The sequence below is a fragment of the Parasteatoda tepidariorum genome, chromosome 7 (genome assembly GCF_043381705.1).
Source record: "Parasteatoda tepidariorum isolate YZ-2023 chromosome 7, CAS_Ptep_4.0, whole genome shotgun sequence".
NCBI lineage: Eukaryota > Metazoa > Arthropoda > Arachnida > Araneae > Theridiidae > Parasteatoda > Parasteatoda tepidariorum.
The window spans coordinates 53,278,834-53,298,739 of NC_092210.1; the positions used below are offsets into that span (position 1 = coordinate 53,278,834).

At 29.6% G+C, this 19,906-nt stretch overlaps 1 protein-coding gene across 1 annotated transcript in view; it reads right to left on the reverse strand.

Moving 5' to 3' along the window:
• The window catches only part of LOC107439861 (receptor-type tyrosine-protein phosphatase kappa), an 84,634-nt gene that overhangs the window by 48,893 nt on the left and 15,835 nt on the right, over window positions 1-19,906 (reverse strand). The window contains exons 3-5 of the mRNA XM_043045697.2: window positions 8,430-8,517; window positions 4,939-5,015; window positions 4,802-4,838 (exon numbers count right to left, since the gene is read on the reverse strand). Of these exons, the coding sequence (XP_042901631.1) occupies window positions 4,802-4,838; window positions 4,939-5,015; window positions 8,430-8,517 (202 nt within the window). The remainder of the gene's footprint in view (window positions 1-4,801; window positions 4,839-4,938; window positions 5,016-8,429; window positions 8,518-19,906) is intronic.

The following is a 19,906-nucleotide window of genomic DNA, read 5'->3' on the forward strand; positions in this document are numbered from 1 at the left end:
ATGATACCTAAACATATTCTCGTCTTTACACTGAAATGGGGGTAATTTTTTTTTTTTTGGGGGGGGGGGAGAATTGAATTTCTTCTAGACAAGAAATGAGACCAATCAAAAGACGATCAGACGAATAGTTTAGAAATTACAAGGGTTTTATTTTCAAAATGTACAAACTTGTATTTGTATTTATTTACAAATCTGATATACCTTTTTAGACAAGTAAGACATTGTTTCCTATGTAGTATTTTACATTAAATCATTAGAAACTATACCTGAATCAATAAAAACGAATAGTTCAAAAGTTACGAGAGTTTTCATACATAAAAAGTACTATTTTTGACATGACTTAAGTACACTTTTTACTTACATATCTAGGGGCTATCTGAACATGTAAAACACATTTTTTGACGAAAAATTTTATACTGGACTGAATGAGATAAAATTTGAGTTTATAAAATAAATAGTTTTGAAATTATAAGGGTTTTCTTTATGGTAAGTACAATTGAAAAGAAGTACATTTTATACAAAAAAATATCATTTCAACTTTTAAATTTAGTGCCAAACGTAGTTTTTTCCTTAATACAGTATTCTCTACCAGACACTACACTTTAACTGGCATTAAAACTCAAACAAGTTAATAACGAACAACAAGTTGCCAAAACATAAAAAGTATTTGAAAGATGCGAGTAAAGAATGAAATGAAGGTAGTTTTTGGTCATTGTTTGTAGTGACATAATAAAGCTTTCTGAGAGAGAAAAAACTGAGGTATTAATTTTTCCAACGAAACACCTTTTTTGCTGTAATTACTTATCTAATAGGAAAAATCATTAAAAATATTCTCGTAGTTTCGTACATTCAAAATAATCCATTTATTTGAAAATCAATAATTGATTTTCAAAAAAAAATTTTGGTATATAAGTGCAACTAAACATACACTAACCTACAATATTGGAAGAGAATTCGAATATCTATAAAGTTACAGCAAAAAAACGTAAGTCAAAAAAATTAATTTTTTATAAAAATATCCATATCTCTACGAATATTTACTCTAGGTTTACGAAACTTTATGCAGTTATTAAAAATAACAACTAAAGTAAGCATACAAGTTTGTTGCTTGATTTTCTGGCATAGGGTGTTCAAAAATACTTAGTTTCTTTCGTAATTTATTGTAGGTCTCTCAAACCTCTGAAAGCTTTACATTTTATTGCTAAGCATGAAAAATTGCATGAACTAAAAATCTCTTAAGTTACAAAATAATCCTTTAAGTATTTCTTGAGAAATTTTAAAAAAAATGTCAAAAACTGAAAGTGTCTCCTCCATTATTGTAGGGTAGTGCACATATCTACTATAGCCAAGGAACTTTATTTAAAGATTCGAATTATTGAACTCTCTCATTATGAGAACACTTAGTTAAACTTTAAGAAATGAATACCAAGGGGAAAGAACGGTTAATGTTCATTTTTCACAAAAATGATTATTGGATCGCCATCTGTTTTATTTTGAGGATCATTATGATTTGACAAATCAATAACGGGAAATATCGGTTCTTCACGTGAGTTATTGCATAGTGAAGAGGAGCCGAACTGTGGAAAGACCCTTCCTTTCACCGCGAAATCGTTTTCTCTCTGAATCACACAGCTTTAATGAACATATGAGTAAACTATTTTTTCCCCATGGTATTTAAATATTTCTGTTAAGTATTTTTGAGAAATATTTTAGTAGTAAATTAAACAGAATCAGAAGTTTCACCATTGAGGGTTCCTATACATAAATTATAATCCAGAGAAAATAGATGAACTTTTCACGCAGAGAGACAAATTTGCAAAAACTTTCATTTTTTTAATGCATTTACTCTCTAATAGATAAATTTGCTCTTCTGTCCTTTTCAAAGTAAACAATTACAAATATGTTTGGGACGTTCCTTCTATCACTCTTTCCGTCGTTGATAAGTTACGTTTCAGAAACATTAAAATAATGGTTTGAAAACCGTAATGAATAAATAAAAGTGTTTCTGACAATTTATTAAAATATTTTTGTGACTTTAAAAAGGTATAAAAAAAAAGTTTCAAAAACAAACGTAATTATTTTGTGCTATGTAAGAATGATAGATTATTTGAAAACAAGACAATTAAATGGTGAACATAAATATTTCTAAAATAGAACAATTCAACATTTCATAAGTCACAGGAACAACAAAAATGATTATCAATGATGTATATATTAGAAGTTAGAATAAAAATGTTATTATCAAGACCACAGTCAATATTATTATCAATCCCACTGACAATATATTAAATACACAAATGCTTTATTTTGGCCCAAAAATTAGATTCATTTATAAATCAATGTCTGCTAAACATTTAAAAAAATATTTAAGGCAAAAACAGGTCTCATAATGGTTTCAATAAAAAATTAGGAAGAAATAATTAAAAAAAAAAAAAGACTGGACGAAATCTAGACAATTTTAGTGCAGAATATTCTTTAAAAAATAGAGCAAGAAGAAAATCCATCTAAGAAGTTATATCTTACTGAACTAAACATCTATCTAAATCTTATACTTCGCTTAATGATAAAATTTATCTCAACTTTATCAAAATTGATAAACTAAAATTTTGTTTAAAAAATTTAATAAACTTTTTTTATATTTCAGAATGACCTTATTCGATAAAAATATATATATATATATATGATAGTTCCTATCATATTTCAATATTTAGAGCAGTGTTCCCCAACACTTTTATCACCGCGGACCTGCCAACGTTTGATAATTTTACCGCGGTCCGAGGGGGGGGGGATCTTTGATTGTTTATATTTTAGATTATTATTATTTATTAATTTTAATTTAATTGTATTTAAGCATGCCTTCAAAATAACATGCAGCTACTCCAAAAATTAATTATAAAGTGATTTAACATTTTAACTTACTAGTAAAATTTTAATGGAACACAAATATTTTTAATTTGGGGTATAAACCTAGGAATTTAAATTCAGTTTCAATGAAATGGGCAGCCCGCTACCATTTGATCCACGAACCGGGGGTTGGGGAACAATGATTTTTTAGAGTACTGAAAAACTTAAAATAATTCTTATTAAACTTGATAAGACCTTTAGAATTAAATCCTTAACTTAATAAAAATTTAACATCTGCATATTTAAGAATAAAAAATAAACAAAAAAATATATTTAACCTTCTATTATTTTAGATCATAACATACTCAATCAGCGTAAACATTATTTATTAATAATTTTTAAGAATTAAATTGATTGCCACAAACATAATACAAGTTTCAATGATAAAAAAAAGTAGTAATAAGCAAATACACCTATTTAGTGCCAAATGTTGTTTTTCCTTAATAAAGTATTCTCTACCAGACACTACACTTTTAACTAGCATTAAAATTCAAACAAGTTAATAACGAACAACAAATTGCCAAAAGATAAAAAGTATTTGCAAGATGGGAGTTAAAAAAAAAAAATCAAGTGCAATGACTTTTGACTTCCCTGATAACACTGAATAGTTGCTTTAAGGTGGAAAATAGGTGGCACGATAGATTATAATCAACAAAAATAATGGTGCATCTTTTTGAAGTATGCAGAAAAATTTCCAAAAATAGCAGAGGTATTTTTCTTTTTTTGGGGATTAAGACTACTTTCTACTGCATCAAGCTGCCTACAAATGTTTGCTACATAAACATTTCGGGTTAGGATTTCAAGAAGAAAACAAAGTGAAATGTTTGTTTTTCACTTTTCTTATATTAATACCAGAAATTTAAAAAAATATGTATCCTTTATCTCTATTTTGAGTAATATTACTCATTTAAACATGAAAAACAAATTGTCGCAATAACGGAAGGCAAGTTATTTTTAACTAGTTACAAACATAAATTTTTTGTAAATTTAATACTATAAGCATTTTAAAAAGAATCTCATAATATGTCGTACTTGTTATGTTGAGTATTATAAAAGAGTCACAATATTGCTCGATAACAGAAAAAAAACCAAGAAAAAAGGTTAAAAAAAGGCAAATCGGGGAAAAATATTTTTTTATTAGGAATATCATGAAAATTTTGACCCTTGCAAAAAGTTTTAGAGCATTAGTACTTAAAATGATCATATATTGTACTATAATGTTACAATACAAGACTATTTATAAATCCTCCAAATTCTTGTTTCAGTACTGCCTTTATGTTCGCTTTTAAGATCACGTAATTTGTGAATATAAAATAAACGTTAAGTCACATTCTTTCAACCAGGGTCCGCTTTTGTGAATTTGTGCAAATAGGGTCCGTTATTGCAAAAAAACTTTTTCAGGGAGTTTTTAAATTGTAAAGACATACAATTAAACAATAGAATTAAACAATAGAAGATTATGCTCAACACTATAAAATTATAATTAAAAAATTAAATTTTAAAAAGTAAACAGCAATTGCAGCTACTAAATTAGCGATGCAACATACAAATATTTGGTATTTAGCCTATACTGCTGAACGCAGAATATTCATTTCGGACGAATAAAGGAAGAAGCGTCTGCCGAAGACAAAATTTAGTTCGTTTACATCTGTCTTTCTCCCCCCCCCCTCCTGGGAAGGGTTTTGTCGATTAACAAAACAATAATGAAGATAAACAAATTTGTGAAGGGTCCGATTAAAAGATAAATTATTTTGTGAAGGGTCCGTTTTTATGAAAAGATATTTTGTGAAGTGTCCGTTAACGGACCCAAATTTCTTCTAAATAGACCCCTGACTAACTTACATTAAAAATAATTAAGTAGATTGACATAAATTTTACACAAGAAATCGATACGTACCTTGAGTGCAAATATAATTCGTTCTTCTTTGGTAATTCTGTAACATTAATATAAAATACATATGTAAGTTATTAAGCGTATACATAATATATGAGTGTACATAAATTTGTTTCTAGATCATTATAAATTTTTCTCACCTCAATATAGCTAGCATTGATGTAGTCAGAATGAGGATCGTTTTTAACTTTTCGCAAGACAACACGATAGTCATCATCTACAATAGAAGAAATTAAATAACATTAATGCATGTGGAGAAGAAAAACAAAATTAACGACAATAAACTTCTATTTTTGCAATCAGATACAATTAAAGGGTAATGCAATAGTCCTTTATGAATTGTTAAAACTTCAAAAGAAAAAATACTTTTTTTAAGTTTAAAGAATAAGAAGTTTAAAGGTTGCAATAGACAAATAAATCAGTTCCCAGCTAGCTGGAGTGCTCAAACTTTGGTCGGACACTTTATACCTAACAATATAAAGTTACAATCGTTTCTTGACCATTTCAATCAGAATTTATAGCCGCATAATCAAATGGTATTTATCGCCGATCAATTCTTTACCATTTCTCAATTAACCAGTGAGCTCCAATTTTACACTCATGTTCATAAATTAAGGTTCAGAAACAAAACGAAAGTGATTTATTCATAAAGGGGATTTATTAAACAATAGATAAAAAAAAACAAAAAATATGGTGTATGTATGATACCATTCCTAAAAACTATGATTTTTAATCCCTGGAGAAATTATAAAAATTATCTCCTTTACAAAAACTTAATATTACATGGTTGGTATAATGATCAATTCATAGTATGGCTTCAGGGTGATGAAATACAGTCTGTACAATGTCTAGGCATGGCGAACAGCAAAATATTAAACTGATCACGGGAATCAGCAAGTAATGCTCTCCGAACTTCGGAACAAATGTAAGAGGTGATTGACGGGCTGTAACTTGTCGGCCAAGCATGTCCCAAACATGCCCTATCAAATCAGGTCAGAATGCTGGCTATATATCCTCATATTGAAGACATTCGTTTACGATGCTTGGCTCGGTGGGGCTGAGGACGGGCATTGTCCTCCGTAAGGACAAACCCATGACAACCCTTAATAAATTAACATGTTGTTCCAGAATGATGTCCCGAAAAATTTAGCCTGACATGGTTCCGATTTGAACATTCAGATCAGTTCTGGAGTCCAGTATAATTCCACCCCGAACTAACTATCTTGCGCCACCATAACGGTGTCATTCGATTATGGTATCAAGTACCCGTTATTACGTGGTGATAACGGGTACCTGACATTCTCCATATAAAACTCCGATCTGAATCAAACTGCAAGCTCAACTTGGACTCGTTGGAAAACATCACGCAAGCCCACTGTGACGATGTTTACATTGCATGTCTCTTATTCCAGGCAAGTCGCTAGCGAAGACAATGAGTAGCAGTGAGTTGAACGCAATTGACAGATTTGTGAGCAATATTTTTCAAACGTCTGTATACGGTTTGCCTTGAAACAGTGGTACCTATGGCTGCAGATAGTTCACGAGACGGGTCAGATGCTATGCTCAGTCTGCTTCTTTTAGCAATTACTACCAAATAACGGTCTTGCTTTGGCGTTGTAACTAGGGAAGCGACCTGTACTGTAACGTCTACTGATATTTCCAACATCTTGGAATCATTGTAAAAGCCTACATATGCCGCTTTGGGCAATTCCAAGTTCCTGGAATGCTACCACCTGAGTACGCCCGCATTCCAGGTAGCCAATAATTCTAACAAGCAAAAAATCCTCCACATGCGTCCTCTGTGTCAGAAATATTCGGTTATAGCATTGAGCGGCTTACAGAACGCTTGTGAACAATTTTACTTCTTTGCCACCATTCCTTATAAGCCTCTATCTTACATTCTCGTCATTGTGACGTACTATCGTCTGGTGTCTTCCTGTAATTTGCATATTATTCTCGAAGACGTTTGTGATAATTCTACAGATGAAATTTTACTATAGGGTTCAATTTCCGTGTGATTCTGAATTGCCAAAAATTTACGAATACGAGGTAACTGGAGCTCTGTACCGGATGACAATTTAAGTTTCAATTATTTTCTGACCATTACAAACGGATTTTTTGTTGCTGAATCGAATACTTCGTCAATCATTATTCCGACATCCCTCCGACGAGCTAAAGAGCTCAAATTTCAACTGGAGATCTATGCTTGATACTAATACAAGTTACAATTGTTTCATAAATAAAGCTAGCAAAATTCACAACCTCATTCCGAGATTAAAAAACCAGACACAAAACTAAAAAAATAATTATAATAATAAAATAAAAAATAACATTTTAAATACACGGATTTTCAAGAAGACTAAAAAAAGATAAATTACTTTTATTTTTGTCACTTCTAAAACGAAAAACGTTAGAGCGAATCACTATCGTAATTTCACTGCTATCACAATTGAAAATCCCCCACATGAAGTTTTAAATTTTAAACCTGGCAAAAATAAAATAATTTTCTACTCTTTAGTCCATTGGAAAAACTTTGTATTCAAATAAAAAAAATTGTTTTATTGTTAAAAAAAATTAAACATCAGATTCTTATTTAAGTAGAAAAGGAAGAACTTTTGAAAGTGAAATTTTGGAGAAAGTAGATAAAAGAATAATTATTTGTGGTGAAAGCTCAACAACGAGGCTCTTCTTTTCATGTCAAGGTGATTTAATAAAAAACCGTGTGCGCAACAGTTCTGTTTCCTAGATTTTTGGTCGTGGGCGGCAAATACCTACTCATTGATTACTATGTATGGAAATAGGTCTTTTCCATTAGTAAAGATAATGTTGTAATGTGTTGTAAAGGAGCAAAAATATCACTTTCTCTAACACAAAGAATTAGAAAGGAAACAAGCCTTATTAGAAAGTGAAAAAAAGTATCCTAAATTTAAAATTTGTAAAAAAAAGTTTTATTATTAATTTTTTATTTCATAAATTATTTAAATTTCCTGCAATTTAATTTTTAAAAAAAGTTTTTCTCTTCTATATGTTATATAAAATGCGTTGATATTAAATGTAAAGAAGACATAGTATTTATTGTGCATTTAAAAATAAATAACTTTTTTTTCTTAACCCGTTCAATTCCAGGGAGTAAAAACAAGTAAAAACTTCCAAAAATAAAAATCTGATAATCAAGTTGCTTGCCATAACTTTAATGCTTGTATTTATTTTTAAAATGCAACTTAATTTCCTTTAAATTTCTAAATAAAAATCACATAGACTCAAATGTGAACAGTTGTTATGAGTTAAAAATATTATTTCCACGCTTAAAATAATTTTATATGTCAATTTTCCTTTTATAAGTTTTTATATTAAAGTTAAAACACTAACCAATGTTAAAAGAATTCTCTTTAAAATTAACATAACTGACTCATTCATCAAAACACGCGCTTCATTATGTTGCAAAATCACTGTAAATTCATTTATAAATCGAAATATTTTAAATTTTAATATTAACAGTATTTAAAATCTAGACTTTAAAGTTTTACAGTAAACAAAAAGTTATTAAATATTTTTAAGCCAATAATAAATTTTAACAATATTAAATTATTAAAGTACAATATATTTGTTACAACTATGCATATGTACTTACAAGGTAATAAGTCTGGATATCTATTTTTCGGTCTGTTTTCTATTTTCATTCCCACGTTGCATGGCTTCTGAGGTCCTGATCGCAATAGCTGGGGAAAAAATAGAAACAGTGTCACATTACTAATTGAATATTCTCTTCAATTGTAGAAATAGCGTTTAGATATTTTCAACAAAATATGTCAAACTAAGCGGTATGAATGTTTCCACTAAAGTGTAGAAATCAGTAATTCTACAAATTATCATGGTAATAGGGCAGAATTAAAGTGCCTAAAATTGTTTCATTTCTAAAACTATCTAGGTATTTTGTAAATTACCTATGTAATCTGAATATTACCTACCAGGTTAAAGTAAAAATAAGATTTTCGATGGAACAACAGTAACGTTTCTATATGCTTAAATTAACATAGTGTTGCTTATTTTTTGATTTCTAGAAAACACAATCTACAAAATCAAACAGAATTGATAGAATCAATCATTAATCACTTTAAACACTGTTTAAAGGTTTATTACTATGAAGAAAGAAAGTAACATAATGTATATTATTCATTTTGCGATATCTAAAGAATCAAGTTAATCAACAAACTAGTTGATAGAATCCATTCTCGATCAACTAACAAACTCAGGGGTCTGGCCAGACATTTTGTAAAAGGTCCTGTTTTTGTAAAAATGTGAAAAAACTATTCATAATTTGTGAATATAAAATAAGCCTTAAGTCCCATTCTTTCAACTAGGGTCCTGCTTTTGTGAATTTGTGTAAATAGGGTCCTGTTATTGCAAAAAACCTTTTCAAGAAGGGTCCGATTAAAAGATAAATTATTTTGTGAAGGGTCCGTTTTTATGAAAAGATATTTCGTGAAGGGTCCGTTAACGGACCCAAATTTCTTCTAAACAGATCCCTGAAACTATAATATAAAGTATCAAAGGATTTATGCTTTTATAGTCAAAAAAATTTATATAATTTTATTTATATAATTTGCGATAGTTAAAGAATCAAGTTAATCAACTAACTAGTCGATAGAATCCATTCTCGACTAACTAAAAAACTATAATAGAAAGCATCAAAAAACTTAAGCTTTTATAGTTTAAAAAAATTGACAAAATTTTTTATATTTAATTTCTGATAGTTAAAGAATGGCTGGGTCACATCTTTAGAAGGGATGATGGTGACCCAGTTAAGAAGATGACTTTTGGAAAATTTACAGGTGACCGAAAAAGTGGAAGACCAAATGCCAGATGGATTGATTCTGCGGAAAAAGATCTTAAAACCATGGACATCAATAGATGGAGAAACTGTGTCTGATCGAGCCAGATGGAAAAGACTAGTTTACATGGCATTATTAGCTAAATAAGGAACACATTGCCGGCTTTCAAGCCTTAATATCGATTTTTATTTTTTATTCAAAGCGTTTTATTTTATTAAATGAAATGAATAACCAATGAGTAACATAGTTGCTAGCATCATTTCTGGAGATATGAGCTTCTTTAGTTTTTGATCTATGATGGTAAACATCGTCACTTAGCTAGGTTTAACTATAGCTTAGCGAGATTATAGTCAATTATTTGCCAAGTAGTTTCAATCTTTTTGTCGGATTTATTTGAGAAATTGATCATGGCATGTTAAATATTAAGTAATTTCTATCCTCTTCACAGACTGAACGAGAATAATGATTGTCCTCGATTATTCGCAAGTAATTTCATTCTTCTCGTCCGAATGATTTGACAAACTGATCATAGTCTATTAAATATTAAGTAATTTCTATCCTCTTCACAGACTGAACGAGAATATTGATTGATCTCGATTATTTGCCAAGTAATTTCTATCTTCTTGTCGGATTGTTTTGACTAACTGATCACGTGAACTGTTATAAAAATCATTTATGTTTTTAATTATAGAACGATTTATATATAGTAAAATTTATTGTAGAACAGAATAAAATAAACAGGGCTAAATCAAAATATGACAAAACAGAACTGAAATCTACGATAAAATATTTAGAAAAGCAACAACTCGGTTTGGGAGTTTATTAATAGTGTCTCTAAATTTTTTATTACAAAATGTTATATATAACATATTTATTTCGCAATTTTGTGGGAAAATAAGATAAATTCAGTATTCTTTATCAGGGGTCTGTCCAGACATTTTGTGAAAGGTCCGTTTTTCGTGAAATTGTGAAAAAATTACTCACATTCTTTCAACCAGGGTCCGCTTTTATGAATTTGTGCAAATAGGGTCCGGTTATTGCAAAAAACTTTTTCAAGGACTTTTTAAATTGTAAATAGATACAAGATTATGCTCGGCACTGTAAAATTATAATAAAAAAATTAAATTTTCAAAAACAAACAGCAATTGCTGCTTCTAAATTAGAGATGCAACATTTGATATTTAGCCTATACTGCTGAACGCAGAATATTTATTTCGGACGAATAATGGAAGAATCGTCTGCCGAAGACAAAACTTAATTCGTTTACATCCATCTTTGTTTTCTGCCCTGGGAAGGGTTTATTCGATTAACAAAACAATAATGAAGATAAACAAATTTGTGAAGGGTCCAATTAAAAGAAAAATCATTTTGTGAAGGGTCCGTTTTTAAGTTAAAATATTTTGTGAAGGGTCCGTTTTTATGAAAAGATATTTTGTGAAGGGTCCGTTACCGGACCCAAATTTCCTCTAAACAGAATGATATCAAATTTCTAGCCATTCGCGAATTTAAAACAAGGCTGAAAAAAGTTTTGTAGCAGGCATTAGAGACGAGACGGGTTTGTCTACTGAAAAATGGTCTCGGGCTTGGGGAGAGGGCTCAGATTCACGATAAAATTTTCTTAAATTTTTGCTACTTATTTTAAACAAACATTTGATTGAGTTACTGAGTAAAAAAAATTTACAGCGACAGCTACTTCTGTTCAGTGCTATTGCTTTGTGAAGCTAGCGCTAATTGTCAAACGAGTTTTATTTAACCTACGATTTTGATTTTTTTTTAAGTCATCTTGAAATTTCAGTTGGTTCCTCTTCACAGGTTAGCGATAGCAAAGGTTTTCCCTTGTTTAGATATCAAAGGCCAAGTGATGAGACCCCGAATTTTAGCCTTTATCCGACGTATATCTTCGGGTGGATTCTAATTTTAAGTAATCCCTTGTATATCAAGCTCAGGTGGGCTCGGATTAAAATTCTTAAGGCTCAGAGCTACAAAAACCAGCCCGAGATAATCTCTGGAAGGCATCCAACAAAACATACCAAACCTACACTGTTACACGACACGTTTTATGACTTTTAGGATACTGAAAACTGCATACCAAACACGCATTCTAACAGCCAGCGGCGGTCTATAATTGAAAATGAAAAATAAGTTAAAATTTAAACGACATATATTAGTTAGTTAACTCTTCTAAAAAAGTATTGGGACACTTCACTAGTCGGAAGGATAATTTTGTAACTTTTATACATATTTTTTTTTTTTAAAATTAACACTATGACAACTTTAAGCGCAGTAACTGTGTGATTACTTAACTCGAAATTTCACTTAAATATTTTAGGTTTAAATTACTAAGATTGAAAGAATAATCTTAACGTAATGACATACGGAGAAAAAATTATGGTTAAATTAACGTACTGTATTGTAATGACATTTCTGTTAAGACAAAAAGCCATAAACATAAATATACACTATTTCAATCGTTTAATTGATAATTTTCCCGTACATATGGCAATTTACCGAAAATTCTGGTTCTAAAAATTATAGTTCTTATTACCACATATTCAGTACAAGCACACATTCACTGAATGTTTAAAAAAAACATCACACATTCAGTAAAAAATACTGATTGGATCGAATAAATGGCTTTAATGCCATACTCTCGTGATAAAAATTAACCAAATTTTACCACAGATAAAACAATATTTTATTGTTAATTTTATCAAACTCATTATACCAAGGCAGTTCGGTAAAAAGTACCTTTGTAGAGCTAGAAACATGCTAACTTTTAGCATGTTTTTGCAGTTTTGATAATGATTTTTGTTCTCAGTTGCAGTTTTTGTACAAAAAGTATGCGTTGCCCTTTAGTCGTCTCAATTTCATTGAAGATTTTTACTTAATTTTTTTTCCGTATAATGTATACAAAAAAATTTAAGTTCACTAAATATCTAAATAAAAATAAATAATTCGCGTTACATGTATCAAACTACTCATATTAGGAGCATTGCGACTAATTTATTTAAGGCAAATGAAATCCGTCAGTTCCTGTTGAAATTTCGTAGTTTCGCAATCAACAACTGAATTGCCTAATATAGATTCGCATTTTCTCCCTGCAGCTGTTTTAATACAAACCAAGCTTAATTCTATACTTTAATAAATTTTTATGCCAAGATACTAAACTTACGCGACAGTGAACATGATAACAAGGAATGAACTGAAAAAACTAAATGAATGAGAACGTTGAAAACAATAGGAAAATAAACACTCAACTTCAATTTTCTAAGAATTACCTTGACAATTTTCATAAGAAATTACTTATTGCAATTTCAGATGATTTTTGTGTGAAATGTAAAAAACTCTCACTTATAGTCGCATTAACCCTCTGACGCAGAATTTGTATTAAATATATTTTTCATACTCTTTTCCTTAATTTATATTTATGTCAAAATAAGTGAAAAATATTATATTTAGCATTTCATTAATATTAAGGTTATGAAATACACCACGAAACACCGGTGACTTTTTCTGTGTTATTCATTGAAATTTCTTTAATTTTGCAAAATCAATTATTGATTAATTTTTGAATATGAATGAACAAAAATATTTACAAATTACTTTTTTTTTATTTTATATTTTAATACAAATATCATTCCGATAATTTAATAGATTTTTTAGTAACTATTAGACTGTTTTTTATAATTAAAAAATACCAAAATATAATTTTGCTTGTAATTAGAGAGTTAGAAAAAATGACATAAAAGGGTAAAAGGTGTCTCATCTGCGTCAAAGGTTAATCTTGCCAAGTTTTTTTTCCCCGGCACTATAATTTTGAGCGATGATGACAGCCTATCTCTTTTAGCAATATTAGTTGTTCTTAATACAATGCGTTCTACTTCATAATAAAATAAATATATCTAAGCGAGGCCTAAAGCACATTAATTTCATAAAATATAATTGATAATTAATAGCCTGGTCGGTAGGGCGCTGGGCCCATATCCAAGAGGTCGTGGGTTCGATCCTCGCCGGCCGAAGACTCCCCATGCAGTAAATGGTGACTGATGCACGTTAAATCTGTCGAGTCTCAAAGTCCTCCATGTTCCCACAACAAATCAATACCTCTGGGGGTACTGATCCAGGAGTTTCCTTGTCTTTTGGATTGGTTCAAAATTACAAGGCTACGGAGTTGAACGTTAGTAATCGTAAACCCATGAAATTGGGTCGGCTGTTCAACGACGGTTATAAAATAAAATAAAAAATCATACTATTAAGAGCCGTGGTGGCTCAGGGGATAGACCTTTCGCTTTCCAATGAGGTAGACCGGGTTCGAATCCCAGCGATGGCTTGTCGATGAGAATTCCACACCCGGCTGGCACAGACCACAGTGCTAACGTAAAATATCCTCAGTGGTAGACGGATCATGTATTAGAGTCCCCTTGCCGTTAGCAGGGGTCTGTCCAGACATTTTGTGAAAGGTCCGTTTTTCGTGAAATTGTGAAAAAATTACTCACATTCTTTGAACCAGTGTCCGCTTTTATGAATTTGTGCAAATAGGGTCCGTTATTGCAAAAAAAAAAAAAAACGTTTTCAGGGAGTTTTTAAATTGTAAAGATATACAAGAATATGCTCAACATTGTAAAATTATAATTAAAAAATTAAATTTTATAAATAAACAATTGCTGCTTCTAAATTAGAAATGCAACATACAAATATTCGGTATTTAGCCTATACTGCTGAACGCAGAATATTAATTTCGGACGAATAATTTAAGAATCGTCTGCCGAAGACGAAACTTAATTCGTTTACATCCATCTTTCTTGTTTTCTGCCCTGGAAAGGGTTTATTCAATTAACAAAATAATAATGAAGATAAACAACTTTGTGAAGGGTCCGATTAAAAGAAAAATCATTTTGTGAAGGGTCCGTTTTTAAGTTAAAATATTTTGTGAAGGGTCCGTTTTTAAGTTAAAATATTTTGTGAAGGGTCCGTTTTTATGAAAAGATATTTTGTGAAGGGTCCGTTAACGGACCCAAATTTCTTCTAAACAGACCCCTGGTCAGGCTAAACGTCGGAGGTTTTCCTTTCCATGTAACACAAATGCAAGATGGTTCCATCGAAATATCTTCAAGCCACAAAGGCAAATTTCTCCCAATACTTGATCATGAAGTTTTCTTGTCTTCTGGATTGGGTTCAAAATTACAAGGCTACGTTGTTGAACATTAGTAGCCGTAAACCCAAAATTGCGTCGGATGTTCAACAACGGTTATAAAATAAAATTTTACTATTAAGAGCCGTGGTGGCTCAAGGGAAAGAACATTCGTCTCCGAAATAGGTGACCTAGGTTCAAATCCCAGCAGTATCTGGTTAATAAGAGTTCTTTTCTGGCTCGCACCGACCACAGTGTTAACGTAAAATATCTTCAATGGTAAACGGATCAAGAGTTAGAATTTCCCTACCGTCGGGCTAACGTGGGAGGATCTCCGCTCCATGTAACTCAAATGCAGGATAGTTCCATCAAAATATCCTCCAGGAAGACTAATTCGCCCCAACGTTTGATCCATGAGTTCCCTTCTCTACTGGATTGCGTCAAAAATTACAAGGCTATAGGGTTGAACACTGATAATCGTTAACTTATTAATGGATCAGCTGTTCAACGCCGGTAATAAAATACAAAAGAAAATCATACTATCAATATCAGGGGTCTGTTCAGACATTTTCTGAAAGGTCCGTTTTTGTAAAATTGTGAAAATATTACTCGTAATTTGTGAATATAAAATAAACGTTAAGTCATATTCTTTCAACCAGGGTCCGCTTTTGTGAATTTGTTCAAATAGGGTCCGTTATTGCAAAAAAACCTTTTCAAGGAATTTTTAAATTGTAAAGACATGCAAGATTATGCTTAAAACTGTAAAGTTATAATTAAAAAAATAAGTTTTAAAAAATAAACAGCAATTGCAACTACTAAATTAGCGATGCAACATATAAATATTTGGTATTCAGCCTATACTGCTGAACGCAGAATATTCATTTCGGACGAATAAAGGAAGAATTGTCTGCCGAAGACAAAATTTAGTTCGTTTACATCTGCCCTTATTTCCCCCCCCCCCTTCCTGGAAAGGGCTTATTCGATTAACAAAACAATATTGAAGATAAACAAATTTGTGAAGGGTCCGATTAAAAGATAAATTATTTTGTGAAGGTTCCGTTTTTAAGTTAAAATATTTTGTGAAGGGTCTGTTAACGGATCCAAATTTCTTCTAAACATACCCCTGAATATTATATCTTAAGTGCAATCAATACTAATTATCTAACACGTACTTAAATGAATTCATATTCATTTAATTCAACCAATACCCAATGGTAAAATAAAAGAGTTTAATATTCTTGAAACATCCGCTAAATTAACTGACGATGTTTAGGCGATCTATTCACAAATTCCTGTGATTAATAAATGATTCACTTTCACATACTTATTGATAGGTACTTCCCAAAACACGTATCACTACAATGATCCTTTGTATGACATTGAAAACACCAGACTTCACGCATTGTTTAATGCCCTTGAACGCATAAGTCACATGATAAAATAGAAATAATTGCTTCCTTAAACTATCAGGAAGAAATATAAACAAAGAAACATTTAAAAAAAAATCCTAAAGTAAGAATTTTTATAGTTAAATGGATGCTTAATAATACTTCTTTAAAGCGAACAACACTGAAAAAATTTCAGAATTTTTTTTTAATTTTATTTATTTATTCTTATTTTTATATAATTAGCATTTGTGAAAACAAAGTTTTAAAAATGTAATTCAAAACTCTACAGAATGAGAAAAAAACGGCGCTTTCAAATCGATTACATATGCTTTGCTTCATTTATTAAAATAAACGATGATTGTGGGTAGCGGTTTTAATTAAACTCATACTCAAGTTTAGAGTTTAATTTATAGATCAATTTTAAATTATCAGACTAAATTTTATGCTTCGACTATTCATTTATCTTTTTAAGAGGAAAATAACAAATAAAAGAAACTAAAAATGATTTCAAATTCAAGGGATGTAATCTTTATAACAAAATGCATTAAATATTTTTTTCAGTTGAATTGTTTAGTTCAGTGAATCAGACAGATTTCTTTTTCTTTCGATTATTCATTTCTTATAAAAAAAATTAAAAAATATCCGGAATAAATAATAGGATGTCGATAAGCTTCTTATACAGGACACAGCTCAAAGTGCGTATTTAAGAAAATGAACACAGTTCGAAATGTTTTTTGAGATGTGTTCATTTTCTTAAATACGCATCTTAATGTCCATTTTCTTAAACACACAATTTGAGATTTGTCCAGAATAAGAAGTTTGCCGACGAGGAACTAAATATAAGTTTGAAATCAGAATACAATTTTCGTTAAATATTTCTCTATTTAATTATATTAATTTATAGACAATTGAAATTTTTTTTTTAAAATTGAAGTCATACCCCAAAAGATCAATTTCAGTGTATCAGTTCTGTGTTCCGTATACTCAAATTAATTTTTTGGAGTATCAGTTTAATTTTTTTCTTTCGATTAAAAATTTTTTAATGATAAGAAAAAACTGATTAATAACAAAAACTAAAATTGCTTTGAAATCAGATAATAAATATAACAAATGCGTTGTTTAATAAAATGAATTTAGTAGGCAATAGAAGTATCTATTTTTCAAATTGGAACCGTACTCAAAAAATTTATTTCTTGAATATCAGGGTGGTTTTAAAAAAATTCTTACACTGTTCGATTAAATATATCATTAAAAAAGAGAAATATCATTAGCAGAGGCCTGTAACAGTATAAACTTTACTTAATAATTAATGTTAAGGTCATTTTCGAGACCATCTGATGTATGCATGAGAAATATTTTTTCTTTTTTGAATATTAGACATTAATTGCTTTTTTTTATAAACTGAGCATTAGTAGATATTTTCAAGTATAAAACAATATGAAATTATCTGAAAATATTAAAAAGAAAACAGTATATTTAAAAAATTTGTAGAAAGGAATTTTAATGTGTCTGTCCAAAACAAATTTATAATGTTTTACTCAAAATTGCCTTCCACACGAAAAAAAAAAATTCTGGTAAAATTACCGTTTCTGGTCAATTACATTTCCGTTAAAGAAATCCATAATTCTGGTTGAAATACCAAAATATATGGTATTTAAACTATTAATTTGGTAATTTTTCCATTCATATGCGAACGGTTTTCCGGATATTCAAAATAATAGTACGTATATAAATATAATAGTACATTTACATAAAATATATAAATATAATAATAATAGTGTATAATATAATAATAATAGTATAATAATAGTATATAAATATAATAGTACATTACGTATATAAATATAATAGTATATAATAGTACATTTACTAAAAAATACAAAACTGAAAAGCAAATTTAATCCAATAATTGGTTTTTATACCATGCTCTAAAATATCATAATAAAATTACCATATTTAATCACACATTATTTTGCGGCTAATTTTATCACATCACTACCAAAGCCATTCATTAAAAATTACCAAATTTTTTTTGTTCCCATTGAGCCAGAAACATGATAAATTTTACCATTTTTTGGTAGTTTTGACCATATTTTCTTACTCAGTGAGGAAACGAAACATTTTAGTACGTCATATTTAAAACTTGTATTATAAATTACATTAAAAAAAAAAGGCCATATGAAATTTTATAAAGATATATTTTTTGCATGACTAAATACCACTTACGAAAATGGATGCTACCATGCACTTATTAAAGGTTTTTTTAACAACGTAATCATAAATAATTTATGCATGACAACACGTTTTTTAGATTACTCAAAAGACTACTTCAAACGGAAATGAAATTCTATGTTTGGTTGATGAAACCGAAACATTTTGGTGAATTGCTTATTTTACTACTTTATTACAGTTAGATGTCTGTTATAGTCTGTTACTTTATTACATTTAGATGTCTGCTATAATAGAAATATTTATTTATTCTACAAGTAAAAATTTATTTATTCTGCAGTCTTATTGCTACTCAGTCAAAATCCAATATAATTTTAATATTTTTATCATTTAGATTTCTGAATTTATTAAAATTTAAAATCAACATAATATTAATAATATTAAATTTACATAGGAAGTATTTTTGTCTTGAATACGTAAAAATAATAGGAATTATGGTATGTGACACTTTTCATCGTATCGGACCAAAAAAGTATCAAATAAAAATAATTTAAAAAAAAGAACTTTATGAAACACATTTAAATAGTATAGAAGAAGTTTATATGTTTAATTATTTTTATGAATTATTACATATTATCTTACCAGGGGTCTGTCCAGACATTTTGTGAAAGGTCCGTTTTTGTAAAATTGTGAAAAAATTACTCGTAATTTGTGAATATAAAAAAAACGTTAGGTCACATTCGTTCCACCAGGGTCCGTTTTTGTGAATTTGTGCAAATAGGGTCCGTTATTGCAAAAAAAAACTTTTCAAGGAGTTTTTAAATTGTAAAGACATACAAGATTATGCTCAAGACTGTAAAATTATAGTTAAAAAAATTAAATTTTAAAAAATAAGCAGCGATTGCAGCCACTAAATTAGCGATGCAACATACAAACATTTGGTATTTAGCCTATACTGCTGAACGCAGAATATTCATTTCGGCTGAATAGAGGAAGCAGCGTCTGCCGAAGACAAAATTTAGTTCGTTTGCATCTGTCTTTCTCCCCACCCCCTTCCTGGGAAGGGTTTATTCGATTAACAAAACAATAATCAAGATAAGCAAATTTGTGAAGGGTCCGATTAAAAGATATATTATTTTGTGAAGGGTCCGTTTTTAAGTTAAAATATTTTGTGAAGGGTCCGTTTTTAAGTTAAATATTTTGTGAAGGGTCCGTTTTTATGAAAAGATATTTTGTGAAGAGTCCGTTAACGGACCCAAATTTCTTCTAAACAGACCCCTGCTTACATACAATGACAACCAGTTTTTTCAATGGTGGAAAAAACCGCAGGAAAAAAAGATATGGAGAAAAAAAATCGTCCAGGAAGAAATTAGTTTCTTCCAAATGGAATAAAATGATGAAATTCTTTTTCCAAAGAGAAATATCTAGTAATTGGAATAAATTGGAATAAAAAATAATATTAATGAATTTCTTAAACAATTAAAATAATCATAGTTCGTCAATACTAGTAAAGTAATAAAGTAAAATCTAATTTTATTATTATAAAAAAATAGTTAAAATATCATAACTAAATTTTATTAATACTATT